Source organism: Serinus canaria, chromosome 28 (genome assembly GCF_022539315.1).
Source record: "Serinus canaria isolate serCan28SL12 chromosome 28, serCan2020, whole genome shotgun sequence".
Lineage (NCBI taxonomy): Eukaryota > Metazoa > Chordata > Aves > Passeriformes > Fringillidae > Serinus > Serinus canaria.
In genome coordinates this window covers 4,462,429-4,490,363 of record NC_066341.1, presented here as the reverse complement: position 1 = coordinate 4,490,363, position 27,935 = coordinate 4,462,429, and the positions used below count along the sequence as shown (strand labels likewise).

The following is a 27,935-nucleotide window of genomic DNA, read 5'->3' as shown; positions in this document are numbered from 1 at the left end:
CATGGCCCTGGTGCTCCTCCTCTGGGCATGTTCTGGGCACCTAGGCAGGGTGGTGCCCGGTGGTGCCAGGCAGGATGCAGCCAGAGCACAGCAGTGACCTCCCTCTATGATGGAGGACTTGTGGTGGCCCTGAGCCATCAGCAGTGCCTAAAGCCCTGGCACCGGGTGCCCGTAGCGAGGATGTCACGGCAGCAATGCCCACGGGCTGCAGTGGTGATGCCAAGGCAGTAATGCTCACAGCAGCAAAGCCAGCAGTGGCAGTGCCAGAGCTGCAGTGCCATGGTGGTGGGGCCCATGGTGGCACTGCACATGGAAATAACCCCACAATGGTGATGTACACAGCAGTGGTGCCCAAAGTAGCATTGCCACAGTAGCAACACCCATGGCAGTGATGCCTTGGTGGGGACGTCCACAACAGCAATGTCTGCAGTGGCCAGGCCAGTGGTGGCAATGCCCACAGCAGCGATGCCACTGCTGTGGTGATACTCCTCATGGCCTCAGACATAGTGGCAAGGCCACAGCAGCGATGGCCATAGAGGTTACATCCACAGCAGCAATGTCCCACGGCAGTGATGCCACAGTGGCGATACCCACGGTAGTGCCCACAGCAGCAATGCCCACAGGAGCAATAAACATGGCAGCAATGCCACAGCGGTGATGCTCTGGTGGCAAGGCCCATGGCAGAGATGCCATGGTGGCAATGCCCTCAGCAGCGATGCCACGGCAGTGATGCCACAGCAGTGATGCCATTGCAGGGGCACCATGGCGGGGAAGCCCACATCAGCAATGTCACGTCAGCGACAGCCACAATGGCAATGCCCGCACTGGCCATGCCCACGGCAATGCCCACAGTGATACCATGGTGAGGGTGCCAAGGACGAGGGCAGGAGGGTCCCCCCAGCAGCATCCCCGCTCTCACCTGTGCCTGATAGATACTCCCAGGATCCCTTGGTCCTAATCCCACGAAGGAACGGTTCGCAGGGGGCGTGCCTGGTGCAGAGTAGGCTGGGGAACAAACGAGAGCTCATTAACGGGGCTGTGGGTGGCACTGCCACTGTCCCCCCAGGGGCCAGGCCCGGCCCTCTCCCTGGCACTGCTGGGATGGAGATCCCTGGCACCCGGTGCTGGCAACCAGGCGACGTCCCTGGCCATGACCTGATGTCAGGCGAATGGAGCCCAGGGGTGCTGTGCTGGGATGGCACCACCCCTGCTTTCAGGGCAATGACTGAGGCTGGAGGGACGAGGTGTCCCCAGGTGCAGGAGCAAATGGTGCCCCTGGCTGTGCCCATGCTGTGGCTCTCAGAGCTGAGCTGCCACGGGGAGAACAATGGCAGTCACCAGTTCCACTTGGCCATGTCACCCTGCTGCCACCTCCATCCTTCAGCTGGGGATCCAGCAGTGGGATCTCCAGCCCTGCTGAGGCTCTGGGTTCAGCCCTGCTGGATGCAGAGTGCTGCCAAGGGGAGTGGGGGTTTGGAGCCAGCTGCACCCTTGGGGACAGCAAGTGTCCTCCTAACACATCCTGCCCTGAACCTGCAGGAACTTGCACTCCTCTGTCCCTCCTCAAGGCTGTGACCCCATTATCAGCCAGGCCATTCCATGCTGTCCCCTCCAGATTGTCCAGGCTTTGGCTTCTCCATGCCATGGGATCTCCACACCTACTGACCAGCGGCTGGCAATCAGCCATGGCCCATTATCCAAGGACAATGGCTCAATCAGGCAGGGCTTGACTGTGTGGGGACATGGCAGCCACTTGGGGTACCATGTCCCATGGGCACAGCAGGATGGGAACAGGAACAACCCCCTCACAGAGTGTGGCGACGGCTCAGTGTCCCACCACGGCAGCACACACCTCCATGCCAGGCTGGGGTGACACCAACTCCACTCTGGCTGTTGGGCCCAGCACCCAAAACCCTCCTGATCAAGGCACTTTTGGCCCCTGAGGTGGAGGGAAGGCCAAAGAATTTGTCAGCCACCGTGCTAACAAACCCCCGGGTGCCACCTGCCAAGCGCTCTGGGGGACCTGCACACAGTCCCTGCTCTGATGTCACCTCACACCCCCAACAAGACCAGAATCCCCAGCGCCAAAGAACCCCTGTGGCAGCAAGAGTACAACAGCCCACACAACACATCAGGCAAACTGTCCCTAGTCCCAGTGCCACCCGCGTGCCAGCTGCTCCCCGTTCCCGGCAGCGCAGCCACCACCATGGTGGGATAAACAGACACGGAGAGACCATGGCCTCCCCCACAGCACTGCCCACACCGAGGGTCTGGGCAGGACACTGCTTTGGAGAGCCCTGCAATGGCTCCACTCATGCTCAGAGGGACAACCGGCTCGAGCTGGTCCCCGGGACCAGCACACAGCCCCTCGGCTCAGCGGCCACCTGCCCAAACCCTGTCTGCTCCGACCTGCCTGAGACCCAGCAAACTCATGGTGTGCCAGCTGCCGCCCTCTCCCCGGCTGCGGGGAGGCCACCTCCGCCAACATCCCCCCAGCACCGGGACAGGGGGACACCCTGGGGGGCTGTGAGAGGAGGGGGCCAGCCGGGCCGGGGAGCAGGGTGGGCGCCGCGGGTGCTTACTGGGTGATGTCGGCGAGGTCGTCCCTCCCTCGGAAGTTGTCGTGGTGGATTTGGTGTCAGGAGAGACGGCCAAGCGGGGCATGCCGGGGGGAGGTGGCGGCGCCAGCATCTGCGTGGGCAGGTAGTGGCTGGGCACTTTCACTTGACCACTTCCATTTAACTGGGGACAACACAGACAAAAAACAAACAGCACAAGCCATTAGGATGCACGCGCACACCAGCACGGCTGGGGAGCCCCAGGGACACCCCCGGCACAGGCACGGGGTGTCCCTCACTGCAGACATGAGTTTGGTGGGTCTCAGAGCAGCCCTGAACGGTCGGCGCTGGCAGCAGGCAGGAAATGACGGCGGGACTGGAGGGGTTTGGGCGGCTGTGGAGACCATGCTCCACGGGGGTCATGACCCAGAGTGGCGCAAACAGCTGGGACCCCTCTCTACAGTGACAAGGGAGGTCTCTGAAGCACTGCCTGGAGGGGTAGGGGCACCCAGAGCCTCCTGCACCAGTGCTCCATGCCCAACCTTGCCGTGGGCTGCTCCTGAGCCGGTGTCCATCAGCCCAGCACTGAGTCACTGCACAGGGGAACAGTGGCCATGCCCCTCACCCTGGCATCAGCCCCTGATGGAGAGGGAAAACAAGCAAGTGGTGGGCAGAGGTCAGAGGGGCTCCTCAAGAGCTCTGCATCGGGGAGGACAAAGGGGGGCACAGGACAGTATGGGAGGAACACACCCAGATTTTGGCTTTGGGTCTGTATGGTGCCCTTCATGGGGTGTGTGGGGTGCTGGTGGTGCAGGGTGTGCTGTGTGTTGGGTACTCTGGGTGTATGGGGTGATGGTTTGGGTGCTGCACTCACTGGGTGCTATGTGTGCACGCTGCTGGTTACAGAGGTTGTTTGGTGATGGGAGCATGGCGTGTGGGGTCCTCTGTCTGTGGGGTGCACTGGGTGCATGGGAGTGCAGGGCATGGTGGCAAGGAAAGGCCCGCAGCAGCACAGTGTGGCTCTGCCACCCCTGTGGGGACACTGGGAAAGTAGGTACAGCTCCAGAGGAGCTGACAAGTCACCTGTGGGCTCTGCAGGTGGATGGGGCATGTCAAGCCCATCACTCTCCTGGACACAAGGGTGGATGGTGATTCCAGGAGATGGTCACACACCCATGGCAGACACCTTGCTCCCCCCAACACCCCAACAGCAGCTGATGGCTCAGCCCCAGCACCCCAATACCCGCAGTGCCCAGTGCTGGGCCAAGGCACAGCACCTCCATCGCCACAGACACGAGGTGCCAACACGGAGCAGGCGCAGCAGCGCTCCCGAACCAACGCACGGCACAGCTGGAGCTCAGCCCCAGAGAACACCCCGCCGGTGCCACCCGAAGACCCCGACCCCCCCGTGCGGCGGCAGAGGTGACAGCAGCGGCGCTGGTCCAGGGGACTCTCCTTGGGCAGTCTGGCTGGCAGCAGCCCCCGGTGCCCACGGATAAGGCTGCGTCCTTACCGGTCCGGGCTGCTGGTTGGACGGGTCGCAGGCCAGCGAGACGAGATCTTTGAGCGGGTCCTGCGGGTTGAGATGAGGCGGGTACCGGATGGCCGTGTGCGGGAAGTAGGTGGAGGCTGTCTGGGGAAGGATGGAGGTGGTGGGGAAATGCAGCGCAGACGATGGGTGTGGGCTTCGGGCGATACCTGCGGGCGACAGCAAAGGGGGACACACACCTGTGTCACTAGCTAGTGGCTGTCCCAGCCCCCCGACCCCTCAGCGCTCACTCTCTGTGCCTCGGTTTCCCTGGCAGGACACTCACCACTGTGCACAGCGATGACGGGACGGTGGTGCTGCGTGAAGCTGCTCAGCCGGGGTGAGGAGTCCTGGGGTGATGGGCTGTTGAAGGGGGACTTGTCCATCTCTGTCTTCTTCACAGTCGGGGAGATGCCTGGGGAAAGCAGGATGCAACATCAGGACCTGACATGGGACCCCAAATCCAATGGCTACTGCCATCTCAGTGCAGTGTTGGGGGAGCTCATTCTGGGGGCAGGGAGCACCCCAGGGTCAGGGTGGGCATGGGGAAAATGGTGCTGTGAGCGCATGTGTGTGTGTTGGCAGGAAGGTGGGCATCTCTGGGGCCACACCTGTGTGCATGAATGTGTGTGCATGTGTGACGTCCCAGCACAGCTGCATACCTGTGTGTGTACTCACACAGCTGTGCACAGGTGTGTGCTCCTGCAGGTGTGTGCATACAGCTCTGTGTGTGTGTGTCCCATCCTGGTGGCAGAAGTGGGTGCCCTTATGGATGCCACTGTGACTCTGCAGCTCCCACATGGCACCCACCTCCCCTGGCACATGGAGCTGGGGGCTACAGGAGCTCCTGGGGAGGCAGAGAGGTGCCAGCAGGGGGGCGACCACCTCAGAGACCCCTGGCAGTGGCGGCTGCCCAGGTCCCTGAGGCCACCCCAGGGCATGGGGCTGAGCGAGGGGGGGGGTTGGCACGCACATTAATCCCCTGCCGCCATGGCTTTAGCTCTGGCCATTTGGCCTGGTAATGGGTTTAGCCCTTTTTCAGTCGGACATTAGGAGGATTTCCCAGAACATCCCGTACAGGATTGCCAAGCCCCCCACCCCACCACCAAGGCTGAGCCCCACCTGGCAGCCACCCTCACCCCTGCCCGGGTCAGGCCACTGGCAGGGGACAGATGCCCTGGCACAGCTCTCTCCTGCCTCCATGCATCATTTTGGGGAGGGGGCTGCACCTTCACCAGGACCCATCCAGAACCAGCTCCACGGGGCAGGATGGGGTACAGTCTCTGCACACACAGGATACAGTCTGGGGGCCGGATCTGCCTCCCCCAAACCTCCTCCAAACCTCCTTCCAACAGGATCGGTGCCTACAGCCCTCCAGCCAGGCACCCCCAGGCTCTGGCAGGGCTAGGCTGTGGAGCCCACCCTGCTGCCATGGGAGGCAGGAGAAGAGCCAAGGGAGGAGGAAGAGGAGCAGCTTCTTTGCCTGCACCTCGGGGTGTGGGAGCTGCTGTGCCAGCCCTGCAGCATCGCTTTAATTAGCCCAGCCCCCCCTTTCTTAATGAACAGCTAATTGGGGCTTGTCTAGACAGGAAAGAGAAAAAAAACCACCAAGCCAGAAAGCTGTCCACAGTGATGTGGGGCTGGGGGAGCTGACTTGGGGCTGGGAGAGGCTGGTGTGGGGCTGCCAGACCAGACATGGGGCTGGAGGCTGGGTTGGCCATACAGAGAGAACCTATGTTGAAACAGGGGTCCCTGTAGCAACACCACAGTCCCCACAGAGCCCTGCCAAAAATGGGGGGCCACAGACACACCTGGGCACCTATGGAAAGCCTGTGCCTAAATCAGAGGGGCTTGACAGCAACCCCACAGACACCATGGAAAAGCAGCAGGAATGTTCTGGGGGACTTGAGGATGGCATCGCAGCCCCCATGGCCCGTGTGTCCTGACCTTAAGGCCCATAGGGACACTGGGGCACAGACAAGGCTCAGATGGTCACAGGGGTTCTGGCAGTGGTTTGCAAAATGCTGGGAGCAGGAAGGGGGCTCCAGGGTAGGGCATGGTAAGGAGGTGGCACCTACCCCCTTCCATGTCTTCTGTCCAGTTGCGGCTGCTGCTGGTGGGGGAGTTGGAGGAGGTGTAGTACTCGCCCCCAGGGCTGGTGTCAATGTCATCCTCCATGGACCCAGACTTGTGCCGTTTGCTCCTGGGGACAGGGAAGGTCACAGAATCATGGAGTGGTTTGGGTTGGAAAGGACCTTAAAGCTCATCCCATTTCACCCCAGCCATGAGCAGGGACATCTTCCACTACCCCAGGGTGCTCCAAGCCCCATCCAGTCTGGCCTGGGACAGCCACAGCTGCTGTGGGCACCCTGTGCTAGGGCCTCCCCACCTTCACAGGGAAGTGAACCCATCTAGCCCTGCCCTCTGGCAGTGGGAAGCCATTCTGCCTTGTCCTGGCACTCCAACCCTTGTCCAAGCTTCCTCTCCAGCTCTCCTGGAGCCCCTTTAAGCGCTGGAAGGGGCTCTGAGCTCTCCCTAGAGTTTTCTTTTTTCCAGGCTGAACACCCCCAGCTCTGCCAATTTGTCATGGGTCAGTGCCAGCCCGTGGCAGGACCTGGCTGCCCCTCGCCTTCCCCATGGCCATGCTCGGGCTGGCCCCAGCTCCACCCTGGCACAGTCCCAGTGGCACCTACCCGCTGGAGGAGGTGCTAGGCAGTGTCCTCCTCATGCCAGTGCTGGAGGGGTTCAGGTCATAGGCCAGGTGGCCCTGCAGCTCCCCCAGGGAGAAGTTTGGCCCTGTGCCCGTCACCACCGGTGCTGCAGGGAGAGAAGGGGGGTCACTGGGGCTCGGTGGGGAGGGGACCCCCAGCCCACTGTGGGGTGGGGGGGGCTGTTGGGATGCTGCTGTGCCCAGGCAGCCAAGGGTTGGGCTGTGGCATCACAGTCACACTCACTTCGGGACACCTGGATGAGCTCGGTGACACTGAACACCCCCGAGGTGACGAAGCTTTCCTGGAAGTCTGTCGAATCTGTGTGGGAGAGAGGAGGGCGTGCTCAGAGGGCCACAGGACCACCCCTCCCATCCTGCACTGCCTTGTGGCGATGCTTGAGGGCACACCAAATCCCATCTGTCCTCCTCCTTAGCCTTCACTCCACTTCCTGCTCCAGCAGGAGACCACCCCAATTGGTTTCCTCTGCTGAAGATGGCCTGGACCTGCTCAGTGCCTCAGTTTCCCTGTGGCTGAGAGTGCTGGCAGGGCTTGAGGCTTCACCCCCACCATGGGAGCTCCATGGCAGCTGCTGTCCCCAAGGGCTGTGGCCTCCATGGGACTCTGCTAGCTGTAGGACAAGGCTAAGGCTATGCCCAGCTCATTGCAGGGGCCAGGCAGTGGCTGGCAGTGGCTAGCAGCTTGACCATATGTCATAGGCTCCCCCTCCCCTGCCATGGCAAGCACCCTGGGGACAGTCTGAGGTGTCCCTGGTCCTTTGCCCAAGCCCTGCCCTCTGCACTCACCCAGCGTGATGGGTTTGCTGTCCTCCTGGTCCGAGCCAATGCCTGTCCGGGGGCTGCCGCTCTGCTCTGCATCTGCAAGAGGCAAAGCCCAGGGTGAGCCCCCCCATGCCAGAGGCAGCCTCCACACCGGTGTGAGCCAGGGTTGCCACCAGCTGACTGCACTTCTGTTGCCCTGCTGGGAGAAACTGAGGCATAGGCTGCCCAGCAGCTCTCACCACACAGCAGGGCCACCACCAAGCTGGCATGTCCCCAGCCACTGAGGAACAGTCACCAACTAGCCCCCCTTGCCCTCCCCGCCAGTGACAGGAGCAGGGACAGCCCCACATGCAGGGTCTGGGCAGTGCTCCCTGCAGGAGGAGAACCTCAGGGCAGGGCTCGGTGATGGTTCCCTGGCCCTGCTCCTGCCTCCTGCCTCCTCTCCTCCCTCCAGCCACAGCTGTGACCCAGTGCTGCCCCACCAGGCAGTGTCACCACAGCATGGCACGACCTGTGGCACCTTTTTCTGCCTCTGCCCAGCTCCTGCAGGGCAGCAGGGCTTGGGACAGTACCTGCTCTGATCCCTGGAGCCCTGTCCAGCCTTGCTCACTCTTGGCTAAAAATATCCTGGTTCAGACACTGAGCTCAGCAGCCCTGGCACGCCCTGGCACAGCTCAGACCCTGCAGTCAGGAGCATCCTTCCTCACCTGGCTGCTCCCAAAGCCCCTCCATAATTTCTGCCATGTATTTTTCCCCCATACTCCTTCTTCCCCCTGTTTCTCCATTCTCCTCCTCCTCCTCCCACACCTTGGCCTCCGGCATTTCTCTCTGGCAGCCTTGGCAGATGTCAGGAAAGGGCTGAGACAATCCAAAAACACCAATAAAACCACGCAGCTGCAACTGTCAGCCCATGTGCCAATCTTGGGATTTTTCCTTTTCTCCCTACTTTTCTCCTTCTTTTTCTCCTCTCAAGTCCCTTGCACTCACATGCAGCTCCCACACTGGCTGGGCAAGTTATCCTTGTGGGCCCCATGCCACTCTCCACCCTGATACCCCTGTGTGCTGCCCACCAGGCAGGTTATCCATGGGGGCAGTGGGACTGTGCCACCTCCCAGCCGGACACCCCTGTGTGCCTACATCCCCGGGACTGCTCAAGGCTGATGCCAAATCAGCCATTTTGTCTCCCTGCCCAGCTGCCGCCATCCCCTCCACCCATCCCGTGCCAGCCTGGCACCATGCTGACAGCGCCATGGCATCCTGCCCTGATGCTGCTCACCACCACCAGCCCCCCCGTGCCCGCACCCCAGGCTCCCTCCAGGCAGCCATTTTAGGGAGCAGAAACTCCCCCTGGAGACGGCGTAGGGTTTTTTCCTTCCCTTCTCTCCATTTCTCTTTTTCTAGCCCTTTTCCCCCATTTTGAAGCGGCTGCGTGCCCAAGTATTGGGGTGTGGGTGGTGGGAGTGAGCCGGGCACAATCCAGCTGGGATGGGGGAGTGGCTGGGGACCCCCCCGCACATCCACAGGCACCGCGTGGCTGGATACGGCCCCTCCTCGCCTCTAAAAACAACAAATCTGGCGGCTCTGGAAGTGGTTAGCGTGGAGCCGGGCCAAGGCGCGGGTCGGAGGCGTGTGGTCACAGCCTGAGGCCGGCCCAGCTCCCCACAGACCCCCACCGTGGCCTCAGGGCTCCCTGGGACCCCAGTGCCTCCCAGATGGCCCTACTCGCCCAGACCTGGGGTGCTTGGCCTCTGGGTAGCTCCCCAGGCCGTGCCCTTGCCTGGTGCCTCTGAGGTGCCCACGCAGCCTTTGGCTCAGCCCAGGGACCCCCACCACTCGTCCTGAGGTGCTGCACATGGACCTTTGCCCACACCAAACCACCCCGGCCTGGTCCCTGTTACCCCAGGGCACCCGGGAGAGCTATCACTGGCCCTGGGTGCCCCAGGTGGGCCCCACGTCCCTGTACCCCCACACCATCCTGACCTGGCACCGCCAGTGCCCCCTCACCGACCCCTGCAGCTGAGGGACCCTGGGAACCTGCCCCCAAACCGAGCACTCGGCTCCCGCCCGCAGCAGCCCGAGCAGCAGCCGGGACTTTCCCGAGCTCGGAGCTTTGGCAGCAGGGCCGGCCCCTCGCTGCCCCCGCGTGTCCGGGCTGATGGAGGCGGTGGGTGCGAGGCCGGGGCTCGGCACCCCCGGCGCTCCCCGTGGCTGGGCGGGTGAGCTCGCCAGAAGATTTCTGGCTGCCTCCTCGGCGCGGGGCGGCCGGGCCAAGCGCTGCTCTCACCGCCATGTGACGGCCGCCTGCGCCGGCTGGCGCGCTAAAATGGCGAAGGGAGGCCCGGGCTCACGGGCCGCACTCCCCACAAGGGGTGTTTGGGGGAGACTCCAAACCCAGGACCCAACAAGTGGCCCGACTGCAGCAGAGAGGAGAAAGAAGCCTGTAAAGCTCCCCCATGCTCCCGCTGCTTCGGGGGGGTGGCCGCGATGGGGGGATGGAGGTGGGGGTGGTCCTGCTGCCAAATTGTGGGGAGCTCAGCGGAGAGGGGGTTCAGTGCCGGGGTCGTCTTCGGCGAGGCAGAGGAGAGTGCTTCAGTGCCCAAACAGGTCGATCCAATCTCTTTTAAAAATAGCCAAGTGTGTGCCCGGGGGGGGGGGCGGGCTGCCTGGGCTCCGGGCCGCGCTGGCAGCCTGGCCCCATGCCACTCATTGAATTACAGATCCCGCACCCCGGCCCCGCTGGCTGGCACGGTGCCCCCGGGCCCCAAGCGACACCCGCCCGAGGTCTCAGCGCGTGGGAACGACCCCCGGGCAGCAGGGCCGGCCCTGGGGGGTGTCACTGCAGGCCGGGTGCCCCCCGGGGCTGGCGCAGCTGCGGGACAGCCCTGGCTGAGTGCCCGAGCGCTGACGGTAACAGGGCACGGTGTTACCGGCAGCGGCGCGGGCGCAGGCGCAGAGGCTGGAGGATGCCGGGGGCTGGGGGAGCTGCTGGCGCTGGGGTGAGCAGTCCCAGCCCCATATCGAGGGCAGCAGCCTTCCCCCTTTTCCCCAGCTCTGCCAGCCGAGGGCAGGGATGGGAAAGAGTTCAGCACTGCTGCCTGCAGGCTTCTGCCCCGTGCCTCAGTTTCCCTTGGGGCTGGCTGGGGGGCGGGGAAACTGCCCCCCTGCCTCATGTTCCGTGGTCACACAGCCCCAGCACCTCCTCAGGTGTCACCGCACTCCTCCGGCTGCCCACGGTGACAGCGTGGACCAGTAGGGCCCGGAGTGAGCAGTCTGGTCACAGGGTGGAAGACCACTGGAGACCGGAGGGAGCCAGCGTGCCGTGGGGCAGATCCCACTGCAAGGGCTGGGGCGAGCGAGGCCGCGGGAGAGCGTGATTTGGGGGCCCTGCCCAGTCAGACCCCCAGAAATCCTCATCCCAGTCTCACAGTGACCCCAGGTCCAAGCGGCACCGCCTGTTCCGCTGCCCGTCCCTGTCTATCCCTCTGCCGCCAGGCTGGGGTGGCCCTTACATAAACCCGGAACAGTCCTGCTTGTGTAACCTCCTTTATATAATACCCTGAACTGCCGCGTGTGCCGGGTAAATCCTGGCTGAGCCGGGCCGGCCGGCGCGCCGGGGCGCGGGACCCCCCCTCCCGCTCCTTGCAGCGCCCCGTCATGCCCGGAGCGCTGCGGGGCCGCGGGGTGAGGCGGCTCTGCTGGGCTTTGGCCACCAGCGCTGCGGGGGCGGCAGCTTCTCCTCCGCCTGCCGAGCGGAGCCCCGGGGAGGTCCTGGCCGGAGGCATCCCCCGAGGTGGCGGGGCGGTGTCGGGGGGACGGACGCGCCTCGCTGCCACGTACGCCGGCCGCGGCCAGCTGGCCCGGGCGGGAGCCGGGGAGGCGCGAGCACGTTGGCCGGCGGCTGCGAGCGAGCGGTGCTGGGAGCGAGCGGGTTTGTCCTCGGCCGACCCCGGCCGGCACGGGGAGATGGCAGCGGCCGGGGGGAACCCCCCCAGGAGGGCGGCGCGGCCGCCCCCTCGCTCAGCCCTGCCAGGCCTGGGCTCCATCCAGGGCTGCCGGCGTCCGCGGAGGCGAGCGGGGACAGATGGCAGCGGGGAAAGGGATGGGAAGAGGGGGACAGACAAAGGGAAGGCTGAGCCCCTCTCTTCCCTGGGACTCTCCCCTGCGGGGTGCTGGCATCCAGCCCCTGCGCCCTGGGCTAGGGGTACCTGGGGGCGCAGCTGCAGGGAGGGGGTGGGAGAGAGGACAGACAGATGGGAGAGGGAAAGGAGAGAAAGAAAGGGAGGGAGGGAGAAAGGAAGGAAGAAATTAAGGTGGAGAGAAAGGAAAAGGAAAAGGGACAGGGAAATATGCTGCCACTATCTTGCTGCCCCAGCGATTCCAGCCCCGTGGCGGAGCCCCACAGCACAGCCAGCCTCCCCCCAGAGTCCGATGCTCCCCCAAAACCAGCCCCTGCATCACCACCACGCAGGGCTGAGGCAGCAGTTTTCAAGCCCTTCCCCAGGACTGGCCAAGACCCCAGTGCAGGGGCCAGTGTGACAGGGGACCGTCCCCGTGCCCCAACTGGCAGTGCCAACCCTGATCGGGGGTGTAGGGGCACACCGGGGGCTTGCCGGCGTCTGTTCCCCCCCTCCCGCGGCCACGGGCGGGAGGGAGCACCGTGGGCGTCTGCCGCCCCAGCTGTCCCTTGCCAGTGCAGCACGAAGCCGGGCACCCGGCCAGGATGGCAACTGCGGCCCCGGGGAGGGCAAGGCGCTTGCCAGCGCGAGGGGACGGCGGGTGGCGAGGGCGGGGGACGGCAGGTGCTCGTGAGAGGAGCTCGCTCATCTTTTATTCATCGGGTGCCTAACGGTGCGCGGAACCGCTCTGGCCCCTTGTCCCCTCCGGCGGCACAGGACTGGCACCCCGTGCCAGGTCCCCGGCAGGCACGGCTCAGGCTGCCGGGACCGCCGGGCTGAGCACGGCCCGCTCGCTTCAGCGGTGACGCGAGGCCGGGCTGGCAGCGGGCACTGCGGGGAAGCCGTCCGGCTCCGGCACGCCGCCGGCTCGGCGCACTGCGGGAGAGCCGGGGAAGCCCTGACCTCCCCAAGGTCGCCGGCACATCGATCCGGAGAGCTCGAGCACATGGATACCGCCCCGGCCGTGCCAGCGCCAGGCTCGCAGCGGGGCCGGGCTCAAGAGCAGCGGCACCCCGGGCAGTGACGCTGCAGAAGACAGGGGTGGCGGGGGGACGGGGGGGGGTGGCGACCTGGGGAGCCCCCTCCCATCCCGCTTCTGCAGCACGCAGCCGTGGGGGCAGGAGCCCAGCCCCTGCGGATTCTCTGCCGTCTCGTACCCTTGCGCCCTTTCCTTGGGGGTATCCTCTTGGACTTGCTGGGCTCTGCCTACCCCCTTCCCGTGAACCCCGGCCTCCCTGGCTGTTTGGCTGGGAGTAGAGATACCGTGAACAGGGGGAGGGTTTGCTCCTGTTCATCTGTGTGCTGGGGGTTCTCCAGCCTACCTGCCCGCCTGTGCCCAGCTCTGCAAATGACAGATCCCAAATATTGTGAACCCCATCAATCTTCTCATGACCCTGGCGATAAATATTTGCGCGGGGGCTGGCGGAACGGCGGTGCCCAGGGAAACGCCTGCCCCTCCATCTGGAGGGGCTGAGCAGACGCTTGGCACGGCCGGCCTGGCACGGCCGCAGCGCGCCTGGGACGAGAGCCCTGGCACGGGTTCCCCGGCAGATTGGTGCCATCTGCCTCCCGCCGCACCCAGCGGTGAGGCTGGTGGGGGGAGATAAGGGGCTGCCAGGCGGTGGGAGACGCAGATGCTGGCACAGCGCGGGGGTCCCTGCCCCCCCCACCAGGTGCTGTCCTCTGGCGGCGGCATGGCCAAGGCTGCCAGGAGGTCGATGCCACCCTAGGGCCCACTGCCTGCTTGCCCTGGGCACCCATCTGCTCCCACCCTGCTCGGTCCGGGGGCTCAGCCGAGGGGCACTGCCGGGAAAAGCTCACTGCAGGGCAGAGCCTGGACCCCCTGCCCCCTGAGCATGACGGCTGAGGAGGGGAATGCAGAGAACCCCCGAGGGTGTAAGGGGCCAGGTCCCCGGCTCTGGGAGCCTGGGTGGGAGGGGGATGGGGTCAAAGGATGGGGGCTACCAGCATGGGGATACAAGCATGGATACATGGGGCTGCAGCAAAGGAGCCCATGGAGGTGGGGAGCACTAGTGGGAGGTGCAGGGAGGGGGCACTGTCCCCCTCCCCCCCCACCCCAGACCGGCTGCTGGCGACAGGAGTTGCTGGGAGGAATCTCTCCGTAATGCTCCGAAGGTCCTGGCACCATCGGCTGGGGAGATTGATTACCATTTTACTGCAATGCTTTTGACTTTCACCAGCGACCTCCGAGCTCCCCCCAGCCCCCCCGCCCCCCCCGCCGCACACCCAGCTCTGGGCTGCAGCACCGTCCCCTCCCCCACTGCGGTGTGCACAGCCCAGCCCTCACCCAGCCCCGCACTCATCCCGCACCCATCCTGCATTCAGCCCTGCTCGCATCCTGCATCCAGCCCTGCTCCCATCCTGCACTCATCCTTCATCAAACCCTGCTCCCATCCCGCACCCATCCTGATCCCATCCTGCCCCAAAGGTGCCGGGGGTGCTGGTCGCAGGGCCGATGCTGCTCTGGGAGGACCCAGGCTCTCGGCACTTCCTGCACCCCACGGCCACTCCCGGGGCCAGCAGGGCTGGGACGGGACCTCTCCGCAGCCTGGCACGGGTCCTGCCTCGGTTTGCCCACCCGGGGGCACGGAAAGCCGAGGACCGGGGGAAGAGCCATGGGCTTTGACATGGGCCCGGGGAGCCGTCCGGGCACTCAGCCCCTGCCAAGGCTGCCCCAGACCGCGGGTGGGGAGCGCAGGGCCGGGGGCTCCTCCATCCCCCCTCCCCGGCGTTGCCAGAGCAGCGGCTGGGAAATTGTGCTGACACCGGCAGAACCGGGCGGCGGGGGCGGGGGAGCGCGGGCGCACGTGCTCGGGCTGATAACGGTGCTGCGGGGGCTGCGGGGAGCCCGGAGCGTCCGGCCGGGGGGGCTCTGCGCGGGACAGACCCTCCCAGCCCACTGCCTTTGAGGCTGGGGATGTTGCGGGCGGCGCGGGGGAGCGGGCAGGCAGGTGAGAAGAGGCAGGAGACGGCAGGAGCAGGCAGGCAGAGGGAGCAGGAAGGAGGGAGGAGGCAGAATCAGGCAGGAGGGGGCAGGTAAGAACGGGCAGTGTGCCGGGCAGGAGCAGGTAGGAGGGAGCAGGAGGGCAGCATGTTGGGCAGGGAGAAGCTCCCTGAGCACACCAGGCTGTGGTACAGTGATCCCCAGCACCCCTCAAGTGCTGTCACCAGCCTGGCCATGCCATGCAGGGTCCCATCAACGTGGTGGCTTCTTCCTTGCCTCAGTTTCCCCACCAAGGTGGGAGGCCGGAGACCCCTCCCATCAGCCACAGCCTGACAGAACATGCCCACTGTGGGCTGGGACCAGGCCATGCCGAGCACCCAGCACCCTGCAGCACCCCAGGGGTCCCACGCTATTGCTCCTGGCCCATACTGGTCCCCCTTAACCAGGGCCAGAGCGACCTTAACAGTGAAAGTGAGAGGCTGCCAGGCCTTATCAGGGAGTATTTACAGCCGCTGTGTTCCCAATTAGACAGTCAGGTGACTGCGGCTGCTGGGGACCCAGACACTGGGGTCAAGGTCGCTGGTGGAGGGCCAGGGGGTGGGAGAGGGGCAGCCACCTCCCGTGCACAGCAGCTGGACATGGCATGGCCAAGGAGGCATACCAGGTGGCAATGGGGACCCCACTGCAGAGGCTGTGGGGGTTCTGGTCCCTGCCTTCAGCTTGGCCACTGCAGGGCTCCCAGTCCAGCATCAGGGTGCTCCCAGTTCAGCCCAGTCCAAGGTACTCCAGCCCAGTGTGACACTGCACCTCCAGGTGAGCCAGCACAGGGTGCCCCCAGTCCAGCCCCGTATGCAGCAACGCCATCCCAGTGAGTACAGAGTGCCTGCAATTACAGCTCAGCACGGCCATGTCTCAGTCCAGCACACGGCACCCCACTCCCTGTTTGGGTGCACAGGACACCCCCAGCCCCCAGCCTGCACGCTGGGCCCCTGTTCCCAGCAGAGCACCCCCACTTTCCCAGTGCCCTGCTGGGTCCCTTGGTGCCACGGAACAGGTGAATCACATATGTGGGCATGGGTGCTGGCAGCACACGTGCTCACACACCGGGGGCATGGCTGGGCGGGCAGGTCGTGGCTGCACACGCATGTGCAACCACAGATGTGCCCCACACCAGCCCAGGGTCCCATCTGGGCCCTGGGGCAGGGTCTGTCCCTGGCTATTCCCTGCTGGAGGCTGTGCCCCATTTTTCCCCAAAGCCACGAGAGCCTGGTAGTCCTGCCAAACCCCTTCCCTGGATAGTGGGGGAGGTCACATGCCTTCCCTGCCTCAGTTTCCTCAGTGATACCCAGCATATCCCATGGATGGCTGGGCAGAGCGTGTGCCCACCATGATTCACAACACTGGCACCTGATTTGCTGCCACTGCCAGCACCACAGTGGCCTCTGTGGTGTCACTATCTGTCCCTGGCTCTGGCCAGTACCCCACGTTCCCCCTACCGTGGTGCTGATGAGGGTGGGCTCACAGGGCTGGGGGATATCACCTTGTGCTGTGGCCGTGGGCAGGAGTGCTCCCAGGAGGGGACCAATATCCTGCCACACCTGCACACCTGGGTAGCCTGGCCTGGCCAGAGGTGGCCACGAGAGCCTTGATCGCCCCTCAGGTTGCAAGTCACAGACCCTCCTGTCTGTGAGCCAGCTCTGTGCAACAGCCCAGCCCTCAGCTGGGATCACACAGCAGCTCCCCTGGCTCCTCACACACCTGGGGGTGCTGGCGGACGGCAGGGTGAGTGGGGGACCCCAGCTGCTGGCAGGGTGTTTGTGCTAGCATGTCACTAGCGAGGGACAACAAACCTGCCTAGGTAAAATCCCTACTTCTGAGCTTCCCCTTCCCAGCATGAGGGGAGGTGACATCAGCTGGTGGAGAGGACAATGGCTCAGGGACCCAAACTGAGAGCTGCTGCCTGCGCTATGCACTGTGACTCAGTCTCCCCCTTTTAACTGACAGCTTTGAGAGCAGGTTTGACCCTCCTTGCTGCAATGAAAGCAGCCAGTTCTTCCAGCAAGCCCATGGCACCCCCAGGCAGGTGAAGGGCTGGGACCAGTATCCACAGCAAGAGCTGCCAACGTTATTGCTGTGCCTTCCCCAGCCAGCCTTGCTGCGCCATTCCTGCTCTGGCATTGAGGGGTTGGCACCATAGTCCATGACAAATGGGCACTGCTGGACTTTTTCCAGCTCCAGCCCTTGGGGATGCACCAGGAACAGGCTGCCCCTTCCCTGCCCAGGCTGCCCACCCACTCCTCTTGGCTAGGCACAGGATATGGAGTTAGTTCTGGGTTTAACCCCCAAAACTCCATGCTGGGAATGCCCAGCGACAGCAGCATCCTCAGGTACCTTTGTGTGCTCCTGCTTCAGGGCAGCTGGGACCAGTCCTGGCTGGGGAAGAGGAGCTAGGGTGGGGGGCACACACCCAGAAGCAGTTTGGAGAGGGAAGCACTGCAAGGTCTGCAATGGGAAAGGTGTTTGGGAGCAGTGTCCCCAGCTGGAGATGGAGATGGGACAGATGGGGAAGGAAAGCTAAAGCAAATCCCCCGGAGCTGGCTGTGGCAGGGCACAGCCAGGCTCTGCCCTGCAGGCAGACAAGCACCCACCTCTCTCACGGACGAAGTAGGCCAGGTAGAGGTCGAGCTCCTTGACCGAGACGCTGATGTGGTGGGGCTGGACGCAGAGGATGGGGTTGGTGCATTGGCCCGACTTGACCAGGCGCTCGCCGTCCGTGCTCTCCAGCGGGATCCCTTTGAAGAGGATGACCATCACCAGGTCCAGGCGCCACACCTTGTCCGCCTGCCGCAGGCAGTCGATGCGGCGCATCTTGCCTTTCTGGTCGGGGTTGGAGAGGACGCAGCACGAGGGCTTCTTGCCTGTGATGGAGAGCACGAAGTCCTCGCGGCACTCGGGCCGGATGTCCTTGCGCAGCTTGGCCAGGAGGCGTGAGGCCCATTTCTGCTTCACCTCCGGCTTCTCGCTCAGCAGCTCGTCCTTCACTGCCCTCTCCTCATCCTTCGTCATCCTCTTCTCATGCTTCTTGAAGTACTTGCGCTTGCGGGCCTGCAGGTTGAACCAGGTGTAGGCAAAGGCCCTGACGTGGGGGAGCAGTGCCTCGATGAAGGGGTGGAACTCATCCTGTGGGAGTAAAGGGACAGGAGGTCACTCCTGGCCGAGTCCCTCCAAGCTCCCTCCCGAGGTGGCTGTGGAGCCCTGGGGACCTGCCAGGCTCATTCCCACTGGGCTGCATTCCAGTGCAACCAGAAGAAAAAGCTGTGGCAGAGGCACATGCCCACCAGGGTTGGGGATCCTCTCACCACCCAGCGAGGTTATCCCCATTCCAGCAGACCTCCATAAATCCCACTGGCTGCAATTTTCCCTGGCCAACAACCTGCCCAGCAGGGAGTGGCTGGGCAATACAGGAGCCAGTGCCACGAGGGGACAGGCACAAGGTTGGCCACCTCAGCAGCACCCAGACCCTTTCCCCTTTGCAGGATCTGCACAGCAGGATCTGCTCCCACCAGGTGCAGAAATCCCACCTGAAATCCCAGCTGACACTGTGTCCATCGGAGCCGCTGTGCGGGCGTCAGGCGCTGCCAGACTGCAACAGCCCAGTGCCGGGTCCCCCATGCCTGCAGCATGCCAGGTGCTCCCACTCAAGCTGTGGGTGCCTTGGACCTCTCCACTCCCTCTGGACCAGTGAGAAACTCCCCCAGTTTGCCCCAGTTGCAGCCAGCCCAGCGGCTGGCACCTGGCCTGGCACACAAGACGTGCTCTGACTGCCTTTTTCCATTTGGTGAGCGCTGCTGGAAGAGTCCAGCCCCAAAAAGAAAACAAGGAAAATGCATCCCCATCCCTGGCCCCTCCTTCCCGCATCCCACTTTTTTTCCAATTTGGAAAATCAGTACTTCCTGGCTTGGGGCCCACAACTCCACCATGGGTGGAAAGGTTTTGGGAGCCTTCCTGGTGAGGAGCAGCCCAGCTTGGAAAGCAGCAGGCAGAGGGTTGAACATCCCTGTGTGTAGCCAGGGCAGCACCGTGCTGGTCCCCAAGGCCCTTGGGGTCCCTCATGACTGTGGGGAGGAGAAGGAAGGAGCTCAGCTGGATTCCTGCCAGGGTTAAGAGGGGAATGGCTGGTGACAACTGCCACTGCCACTGCCATGCCACAGGGTCATGCCTGGGGAGGATGCCAAGGGCAAGTGCTGCTCTGAGGTGAGGAGGTGGCCATGGGCAGGAGCTGGGAAAGGACAGAGCTGTGGCTGTGGGATGGGGTGAGCACTCCAGATCTAGCCCCACTCATCCCAGACCAGTGATGCCATTCCTTGGCTGAAGCAGCTGTGTCCCAGAGTGACCCTGCCTGGAGGGAACAATGTCCCCTGAAACAGGCTTCCGACAAGGATCGGCCCCAAACAGACCCTGCTAACTCCCACTTGTTCCCAAGTCCAGCACAGATCCCATTAACCCTAAATCTGCTCCCCCAGCACAAACCCCGACAATAGCAAGCGTGGGTCCCTGGGTGTCCCCTGAACCAGTGACCCCTACACAGACCCTGCTGTGGCCTGGCCCAGACACCCCAGTGCAGACCCCACTGTCCCTGAGCCCAAGTGCCAGCCCCAACCCCCAGCACAGCCCCACTAACCCCCCAAAAATCCCTGAACGCACAGATCCTTCCTTGTGGGACACACCCTGCCACCTCTGGACTTAAAGCTGTGGCCCAACAGGTGTCCCTGACATGCCCAGTGAGGGACAGGGGACTGTCGCCTCACTGGGGAGCCCAATGTGCAGGCAAACCAAATCTGCAGGCAAACCCATCCTAACCCTGGGGACCCGTCCCTGCCCAGGGGACTCACCCTGCCAGAGGAACCCCTCTTTGCCTGGAGGACCAGACTCTGCCTGGGGAACCTGTCCCCACCGGCTGCTCCCAGGGCCACCACAGGGTCTGGTTCCTTCTTCCCTCCTCAGCAGCAGCCACTAATTCAGTGCAGCTGGGCAAGGGCTGGGCATGTGTCTTAAATCAGGGAAGAAGGTCAAAGAAAAGTAAGACAGGAGCCGAAAAAAGCAGCAGTGAGTTCCAAAAACAATACTTGGCCGGGGCGGTGGGCGGCTGATCTTCCTTGGTGGCCGGTTATTCAGACGAGCCCGACAAATTGCTGCCATCCCCCGGCCCCGCCACCCTCCCCAGGCAGCCGGCGGCAGGGCTGGCCGCAGGGCTGGGGGGACACCGCGCCATTGTCCCCATCCCTGCTCTCCCGCTTGGGGAATGCCACCCCGGGCACCACCGCAGGGAAGCGTGGCAGGAACCAGGTTATCCGGATTGGGTTGGGTGAGGCAACACCCTCGGGCGCTGCTTGTGCTCGCTGTGGGGGCCAGGGGCTGCTCTGCCTCGGCACGGCAGCAGCAAACCCCAGGTTCTGTTCCCTTCCCCGCCACGGTGCCGAGAATTCGCAGTTCCCATTTGGACCCACAACTGAGACCCTCCAAAAACCCGCTGGGTGCAGAAGCCCCTGCAGCCCTCGGTGCCCCCGGAGCCACGGCAGCCCCCCCGCCTTGGCCGGGATTACGGCAGGCCGGGAGCTGCACCCAAAGCCAATCAGCCCCTCGCCAACTTTCCCTCCCGCCCGGCTTAACCCGCGCCGCGATGCCGCGGTTAAGCGGCTTTAGCAGGGCAGGCGAGGGCGGCTGGGGGGCATCAGGACAACCCCACGGGAACGGCAGCTACGGGGGCTCAGGGGACACGCTAAAGGATGTGGGGACTGTCCCCAACCGTGCAGGCAGCGAGCCCCGCAGCCGGGCACACCGTCCCGGCTGGCACCAGCCGGCTTTACACCGGATTCACTCGGGAAGGCAGGGGCAGGGATGCGGTGTCTGTCTGTCCGTCCTAGTCCCAGATTCCCACCGGGTTCCCCCAGCCCAGCAACCCGAGCGCCGGCAAAAGATTGGTTAAGTGTTTCTCCTGCTGTTTTTCCTTTGCGGGGCTGGGAAGCAGAGACGTGCTGCAATACCCCAGACGAGGCTGCTCCCGGGGCATTTCCGGATGGGAATCTGGCAGCAGAGCCTGCGCTTGGGCTTCATCCAACCCAGGCTTGTAAAGCCCTGCAACCCAGGCAGGAGCACGCCTGCGCCGGGTGCTGCCGGCCCCGCTCCGGGCCCCCCTGCACCCCCTTTCCAGGGGCTGCTGGAGCGCTGGCTTTCCATGCTAGGTGCTGTGAGGGGAAACTGAGGCACAGGTCAAGTCCGGCTGTGTCTTGCGGTGGAGTGGGGAAAGAGGAAGGAGGGATACTCTGTGTGGAGCTGGGCATGCCATGGAGGATTAACTCCTCCGCAGCCCAGGGTTTGGCAGCGCCAGGGATTGGGAAGGGGCACAGCTGAGGCGCTGCCTCTCCCCGTGCTTTTGCTGCCGGCTCGGCAGCACCGAGGGGACACTCCGGGGACAGGGGGGATGCTCCGTGCCACGCAGGGACACGGCACCTGGCACGGGCACCGCGGCATGGGCTGGCCACCCTCCGAGCATCCTCCGCTCCAGCGCCTTGTCCAAACAGGTCGGGCTCAGTGAAACAGCCTGAATTTTCCAATGAAAAAAAAAACCAACGTTTCCTCAGGAAATTCCCGAGCAGTTTTCACGGGGGAGGCGCTGGGGTGAGGGGCGGAGGAGGAGGAGCGGGACGGGAGGGGTCAGACACCTCGGCAGTTTGTTTTGCTCTCCCACCAGCACGGCCTCGGTTGCGGGGAGGAGCGGGATGCCATTCGTGTACCGCGGGGAGGGCGCGACGCGGGACAGCCTCGCTTCGTGGCAGCCCTGGAGGGATCACACAGGGTTCACTCCATGAAAGGATGCTCAGCCGCCCCTCCTGCAGCCGCACACCTCCGAGCCGCTGCCGGCTCCCACGGCCGCCGCTCCTGCCAGGCCCCCGCGGCCCTACGAGCCCGGGCAGGGGCTGGCAAGTCGGGCGCCGGGCTCCGTGCCCCCATGGGAAGCCTTGGCGTGGTGGCAGGGGGGGATGCGACTACAGAGGTTCCGATAATCCTGAAAATCCTGGTACCCTAAAAGGGCACAACAGGAACTTGCTTTCTCCTCACCAGAGCCCACAGATGCCCTTAGTATGGACCGGAGCCTCCGGTAGCCGCTTATAACTGTTCGCCGAAGCGGCTCTGGGTAATGACTTAACCTGGTAATGAGACCTGTTGCTGAGACAGATGCAAATGATTGGGAAATGCTCATTAGAGGGGATGGAAGGAGGCACTTAGGCCCTGAAAGGCACCCAGCCCTTCCCGGGGCCGCCCTGCACCCTATTAGAGCCCATTTTGCAATAATTGCTCCAGAGGAGGAAATCTATTTGGATTCATCATAAAGTATTTATTAACAAGAGCTTATTCATAATTTTTGCTGCTCGCCGGTGTGGCGCGGCCGGGCGTCCCAGCCTGCGCTGCATCGGAACGCGTTTCCCCGGCCCGTGAGAGAGAGTGGCAGTGCTGGGGCGGAGCAGCGAGGGGGCACGGGGGCAGCTGAGGCTCCCGGGGCAGGTACGAGCTGTGCAGGCCTTGCCTGTGCACACCCAGCCCCACGACACAGCTGCCCGTGGGGCAGAACACTCTGTTACAGCCACGTTTTCCCCTAGCTCCTGGCTGACCCAGCCCCTCACTTGCAAAACCCCTCCTGCAGCCCACGCCGGGGCACAGAGCCTCGGCGTCCAGGGCATCTGGCTGGCACCACCGGCACAGGTGGAGGTGAAAGCAGGACACTGTGCAGCCTCCTCGCAGTTCCTCTCTCCAGATCTTGTGGTTTTTTTCCCCCCCGAGCCAAGAGCATCCCCCAGCCAACACCCACACACGGCTGGGGGCTGTGGGTGGGGGGACTGTTCCCACTACGGGTTCTGGTGGAAGGGTGAACAGAAATGGGGCAGAGAGGGGCTCCCAGCCCTCATTTGCTGCCGCGATGCTCAGCCCTGCTCAGGATCAGCCCAGGAGTGGGCGGTGGGCTGGTACAGCCCCTGGTGCTCACCACGCACCCGGGACCACGGTGACCACGCACCCCTCACTGAGCCGCCCTGGGGTCACCACACCTGGCACTGCCCAAAAACCCCCGCCTGGTCCTGTGAGCCCCCCCGGAGCAGGCAGGTCCCCGCCGCCCCCGGGGCCGGGCCGGTGCCCACCTGCCCGCGCCTACGTGCCGGGGCGGGAGCGGTGCCGGCGCTCGCCCTCGCAGGTGCTGCGGCTGCGAGCGGGGGTGCGGGGAGCGCTCCGAGGCTGCGGGTCACAGGAGGCCGCGGCGGCAGAGAACCTGCCAGTTGCTTTGGAAAACATCAGGAAGAAAAGCAGCTCTCTTGGCAGCCCCGGGCTCCGGTGCCAGTGCTGCCTGGGCCCCCGCCAGCCAGCACAGCCCGCCCCGCAGACGGCAGCTGGGGGTGGCCCAGGTGGGATGGAGCCGGAGGGAGCTTCTCCGGCGGCAAGGTACGTGCCTCGACACCGTGCCCAGCACCGCCTCTGGTCTGCCTGCGTGCACCCCCACCTCAGCAACAACTGGCATTGCTGGTCCCTGGGTTTCCTAAATGCACCCCAAACTGGAGAGCAGCGTGCCCAGAGTGCAGGGAGGGGTACGGATGCCCCAGGGATGTACCCGGTAGCAACACGGGTGGTGGAGGGGCCAGGAGGGTTCTGCTGAGAGAGGCTCGATAGTGTGAGAGCCCAAAGCCACTCGCTGCCTTCCTAGAGATTTACTTGGACTTCCCAGATGCCTCAGTTTCCTCAGGTGCCGTCTCTGTGCGTCCCCTTTGGGGTTTGGGAGCCGACGGCTCAGCCACTTTCCCAGGGTGACCCCACCTGCCCCCAGGGTGAGGCGCTGCCTTTCCAAAAATCAGGAAACTGAGGCATGTCACCTGCCAGGCCAGCCCACAGAAGAGGCAGGATGCGACAGTGACTGCTGAGGTCTGGGAGAGGTCTGGAAGCAGAACTGGGGGACCCAGACTATGGCCACGGAGATGTCCCCTCGTCCCAGGAAGCATCCCGTGGCCAGCAGCATCAGAGCCACGTGGCTTCCCAGCCAAAATCCCCCCCGGGGCTCCAAGGAAGGGAAATGTTTTATGAAACTGGAAAAAAAAAAGAGCTTTGCCAACGGGTCCTGGAGCTGCTAGCTCCTCCGCCCTGCCCTGCATCAGCATGAGGCCCTGGGCGTGGCCTGTCCGTCCCCCCCCCCATCCCTGCTTCTGGCACACGGGGGGGGCTGCAGTGTCCAAGACCCAGTGCTTTGCCCCCCACCTAAGATCCCAGGGTCTTAGCTTGAGAGCTGCTAAGATGTGACCTGGGGGTGGAGTTTTTTCCCAGTAGCACAGAGGGAAACTGAGGCTGTGTTGGGGCTGGCAGCACCCTGTTCACTCTGGGGAAGGGGCACCTCCAGCCCCCCCATGCCAGGCCCAGGGCTCTGAGCCCGACTTTAGCCCCTGACGCAGGAGGTTTTATTTCCCTCCCAACATATTTTTAGCCCTGCCTGCTTCGTCCTGGCCTTTCCGAAGGGGATTAATCGTGCACCATGAAAGGTGTGGGGGGTGCAGAGAGGTGTCCCCAGCTCCCTCCTGGGGGTGCCTGCTGGGGGGGGTTGGTGCTGGGGGTTTCTCTGCACCCCATGATGGGCAGTGCTGTGATGGGTTTGTGGGGCTCACTCGGCTGCAAATCCAATTCCTGGAGCAAGTCAGTGGTTAAAAATAGCCCCGGCCTTTTGCCGCGGCACCGGCGACCTCGCAGGAGGATCGGCCACCCCGGCGCCCTGGAGGTGAAGAGTTCATGGCCCCCCCCACGGCCCCAGCGCCTTTGCTATGCCGTGGATGTGCCAAAGGCTCAGCCCCTCCTCCAGCATCTCATCGGCTCCCTGGGTGCTCGGGACAACCTGCCAGGACCCTCCACAGAGAGATGGAGAAACTGAGGCACGGCGTGGTGCCTGGAGATCAAAGGGGCTGAGCGTGTCCCCAGAGGGTCAGCTCTGAGCCTGGCCAGACCCTGCACGCCGAGCACTGAAGGATCGGACTAGTTCAACGGAGTGGAAGGGGAATGTTCATCCGCTTTTGGCAGCTCAGCAGAGCCTTCCTGGGCAGATTCAAAGGCTGAGCCCGGCCGGGTCCTATTTCGGGAGGGTTTTGGACGCCTCCCAAGTGAGAGAAGTGGGTGGGGGCTGACCTGCACAAAGGGACTCTGTTCGGGACGCTGGGCTCGGCGGTGCCCGGCGCGGAGGCCGGTAGCTGTGGCCGGTCCCCTTACTCCCCCCGTGATGGGTCAGCAGCCCGGGCTGGGTAGGGGGCGAGTGCCCTCCTCCAGTGCCGGGTGCCGTTCCCCACCTGGATGTAAACTGAGGCGCGGGGCGGGACTGCCCTTGCCTCCCGGGTGCTGCTGTAACCGCTAAGTGACACTGCCATACCGCGGAGACGGCCGTGCCAACCTGCCTCGTGACGTGGGCTCCAACAGCCACCCGCCCTGGGCTACTTGCCCAGGCTGGCCCCGAGCCATCCTCTAGGGGAGTCCAAGGTCCTGCCGTGGGGTTGGCGCTTTGGGAGCCAATCCCCCTGTCACAATTCCACGATGGAACAGGAAAAACCCCCGGACAGGCCAGATCCCACTGGCTCCGTGCCACCACAGGGTGCACTGGGGTACCAGCACCACTGGCCCTGGGACTGGGAGCCCTCCTGCATCACCTCACCCTCCCCTTGCTGGCCTCCTCAGGGCCTCGGGGCTCCAGAGAGCTCCAGGACCGTGCTGCCACCACCAACCCGAGCACATTGGCATGCTGCCTGCCAGAAGAGCTGTGAGTGCCCACGGGCACCGGCAACACAGAGTCTGGGATGGGGCCTGAGGTCCTCACCAACGGCATGCTGGGTGAGCTCCCATCCCCGTCCCCACACGGGACACAGCAGTTGTGGCTCGGCCCCAGCTGCCGCTGGTCACTCCTCTCTCCAACCAATTCCCCACCGCAAGGCGAGGGAGCTGGTGAGCGCGTCCCGGTTCCCTCCGGCGGTACCTCAGGATGCGATGCAGTCATCGTTAATGCATCTGGACTCATTTATGGGGATGAGAAAATGTTTCCAGGTTTCCCACAAAGTCCCATTAAGATCCCAGGCCCACTCTATTTTTAGTGCCCTCATCAACAACGCCTTTCCCAGCCACCCCGGCGCTCCAGAGCCCCATGGGGTTGGCAGGGGCACCCTGGGCACACATCTGCCTGGCTCTGTGGGGAGCTGAGCTGCACCCAGACTGGGCAGCTGGAGGGGGCAAACCCTGGCCCTGCACTCCAGACCCAGCAGCTTTGCACCCATGGGTGTACCCTGGGAGTGGGGGTGCCCCAGCCTGGCATTTGCCTGGGAGCACAGAAAGAAAGAAACATGGTGGGAAGCAACAGAAAAAGGCACCCCAGGTCACAGCGTCAGCGGAGGCTGCAGGACCCCAGACACCACGGAGGATGGAGAGCGGCTGGGTCTGAGCATCGCTGCAGGTGTAGGGTCACACCCTGTAGCACCAGATTGTCACCTGGCGATGGCCAGTGGCTGTCCCAGCCAACCCGTCCATCAGCAACCCCCAGCGCCCTGGCAGCGTCTCCTCCCAGGCAGCGGATGTCCACAGGGCTCTCGGTGCAGCTGGCAAGGGCGCCAGGATCCTGCCCTCGGCGCTGCGCCCTCCCGGGCTATCTATAGCTATGACCTCAGCGGGAACCGGGGCAGGACCCGGCCGCGCATCGTCCCTTCTTGGCAGGGCCACCGCCTCAGCCCCCACCCGGCACAGAACTGCCGCCAAGCCGAGGCTTTTATCCCGTACATTCGCTAATCCGGCGGGATTCGATGTCAGGGGCTGCCCACGGGAGGCTCACAAAGGCCGTTTCCAGGGGTGCCCAGCCAAGCGATGGAGAACGCCAGCCGGGAAGGGCAGACGGCGGTGCTGGGTGTCACCGCGTTAGGTGACAGGCTCTGACCCCGGGGGCTGGACGGGAGGGAATGTGTGTGACCCGGCTGCGAAGAGGTCGACCAGGGGACGTCCTTGCGTAGGCAGGGGTGACATGAGGACACCCCGCAGCTGCGCCCCGCAGGCGTCGGGGTCACAGCCTCCCGCAGAGCCGGGGGTCGTGGGGAGGACCTGCTTACTCTGCGCCGGCTGCCCCGGGGGAAGCAGGAAAGGGGTGGCCCAGAGGAGGGGAATTTCCCCAGCTTTTTTCTCCAACAAACTCCTTGGCTTGTGCAATTAGAGAAATTTGTTTAACAAACTCCCGGGGGAGCGGAGCGGGAAGGTGGGGTGGCGCGCGGCCAGGGCGCTGCTCACACAGGCCCGCTCCCTCCCTGCCTGCGCCTTTGATCAGCAGCGCACTACGCAGGGGGACGGGAGCCCTTCCCTGCGGCCGGGGCCGCGATGCGCCACGGAAATGCCCAGGACCCTGCGGACACGCTGCCCGCGGCAACCCTTTGCCACGTGTCCCCTCAGCTGCTGCTTCGCAGCCCCCTCCGCTCATCACCCCCACTGCCATCTCCCTCGGGCTCGCCGGGGTGGCACGACCCTGGCACCCTGCCACGCTCAGCCTCCAACCTCGCGGCCGCAGGTGCGCACACGTGTGCGCCCCGCTGTGCCCGCGCCCAGCGCAGGCTCCGGGCGCGCACCCGCCCGCTCGCTCCCGCTCTCTTTCTCATGCGATGCCATTTCCATCAAAAACTCTTTACTCGGCACTTTTCCCCTCATTGGTATTCACGCCGCGCTCTCGCTGTCCTGGCGCACAGGTTACTAAAGGAGATTTTGCGGCGCAGCGTGGCGGGGGTCACATTTCAGCCTGCGCCGTCTCGCTTTCCCAAATCGCTGGGCAGCAGCCAGGGACGGCTGGAGGGGGTGCAGGATCCAGCACATCACAGCTCCCGCCAGGCAACCGTGGGACCAAACGGCCTCGTCGCCTGTGGCAGCGGGGCGAGGCGGGCTGGCGGCGGCGGCTCTGCAGCACACAGTGATGGGTGGCTCCCTGGGGACAGCCAGCAGGTCACCGGCGCTCGACGTCCTCCCGGCAGCCCCACGTGCTTGTGCAATGTGGGAGCACCTGGAAAAGGGGGTCTGAGCGGAGAGGGGGGCATACACTTGGCGTTGCCACCACTCGCCAGCACCCAGATGAATCCTGGGAGACATCCACCGTGGGACTGTACCCCAAGAATGACATCCTGGGGTGTGGAGG

At 64.3% G+C, this 27,935-nt stretch overlaps 1 protein-coding gene across 4 annotated transcripts in view; it reads right to left on the bottom strand.

Annotated features, from left to right (window-relative positions):
* The window catches only part of NFIC (nuclear factor I C), a 39,028-nt gene that overhangs the window by 2,448 nt on the left and 8,645 nt on the right, over window positions 1–27,935 (bottom strand). For 2 of the 4 annotated variants that reach the window (XM_050986168.1, XM_050986167.1), the window contains exons 2-10: window positions 17,365–17,896; window positions 7,601–7,672; window positions 7,041–7,115; window positions 6,780–6,903; window positions 6,165–6,289; window positions 4,373–4,501; window positions 4,072–4,256; window positions 2,583–2,742; window positions 920–1,005 (exon numbers count right to left, since the gene is read on the bottom strand). In XM_050986168.1, coding sequence (XP_050842125.1) covers window positions 920–1,005; window positions 2,583–2,742; window positions 4,072–4,256; window positions 4,373–4,501; window positions 6,165–6,289; window positions 6,780–6,903; window positions 7,041–7,115; window positions 7,601–7,672; window positions 17,365–17,896 — 1,488 coding nt within the window. The remainder of the gene's footprint in view (window positions 1–919; window positions 1,006–2,582; window positions 2,743–4,071; window positions 4,257–4,372; window positions 4,502–6,164; window positions 6,290–6,779; window positions 6,904–7,040; window positions 7,116–7,600; window positions 7,673–17,364; window positions 17,897–27,935) is intronic. The other 2 variants (XM_050986169.1, XM_050986170.1) reach the window with 2 other exon arrangements.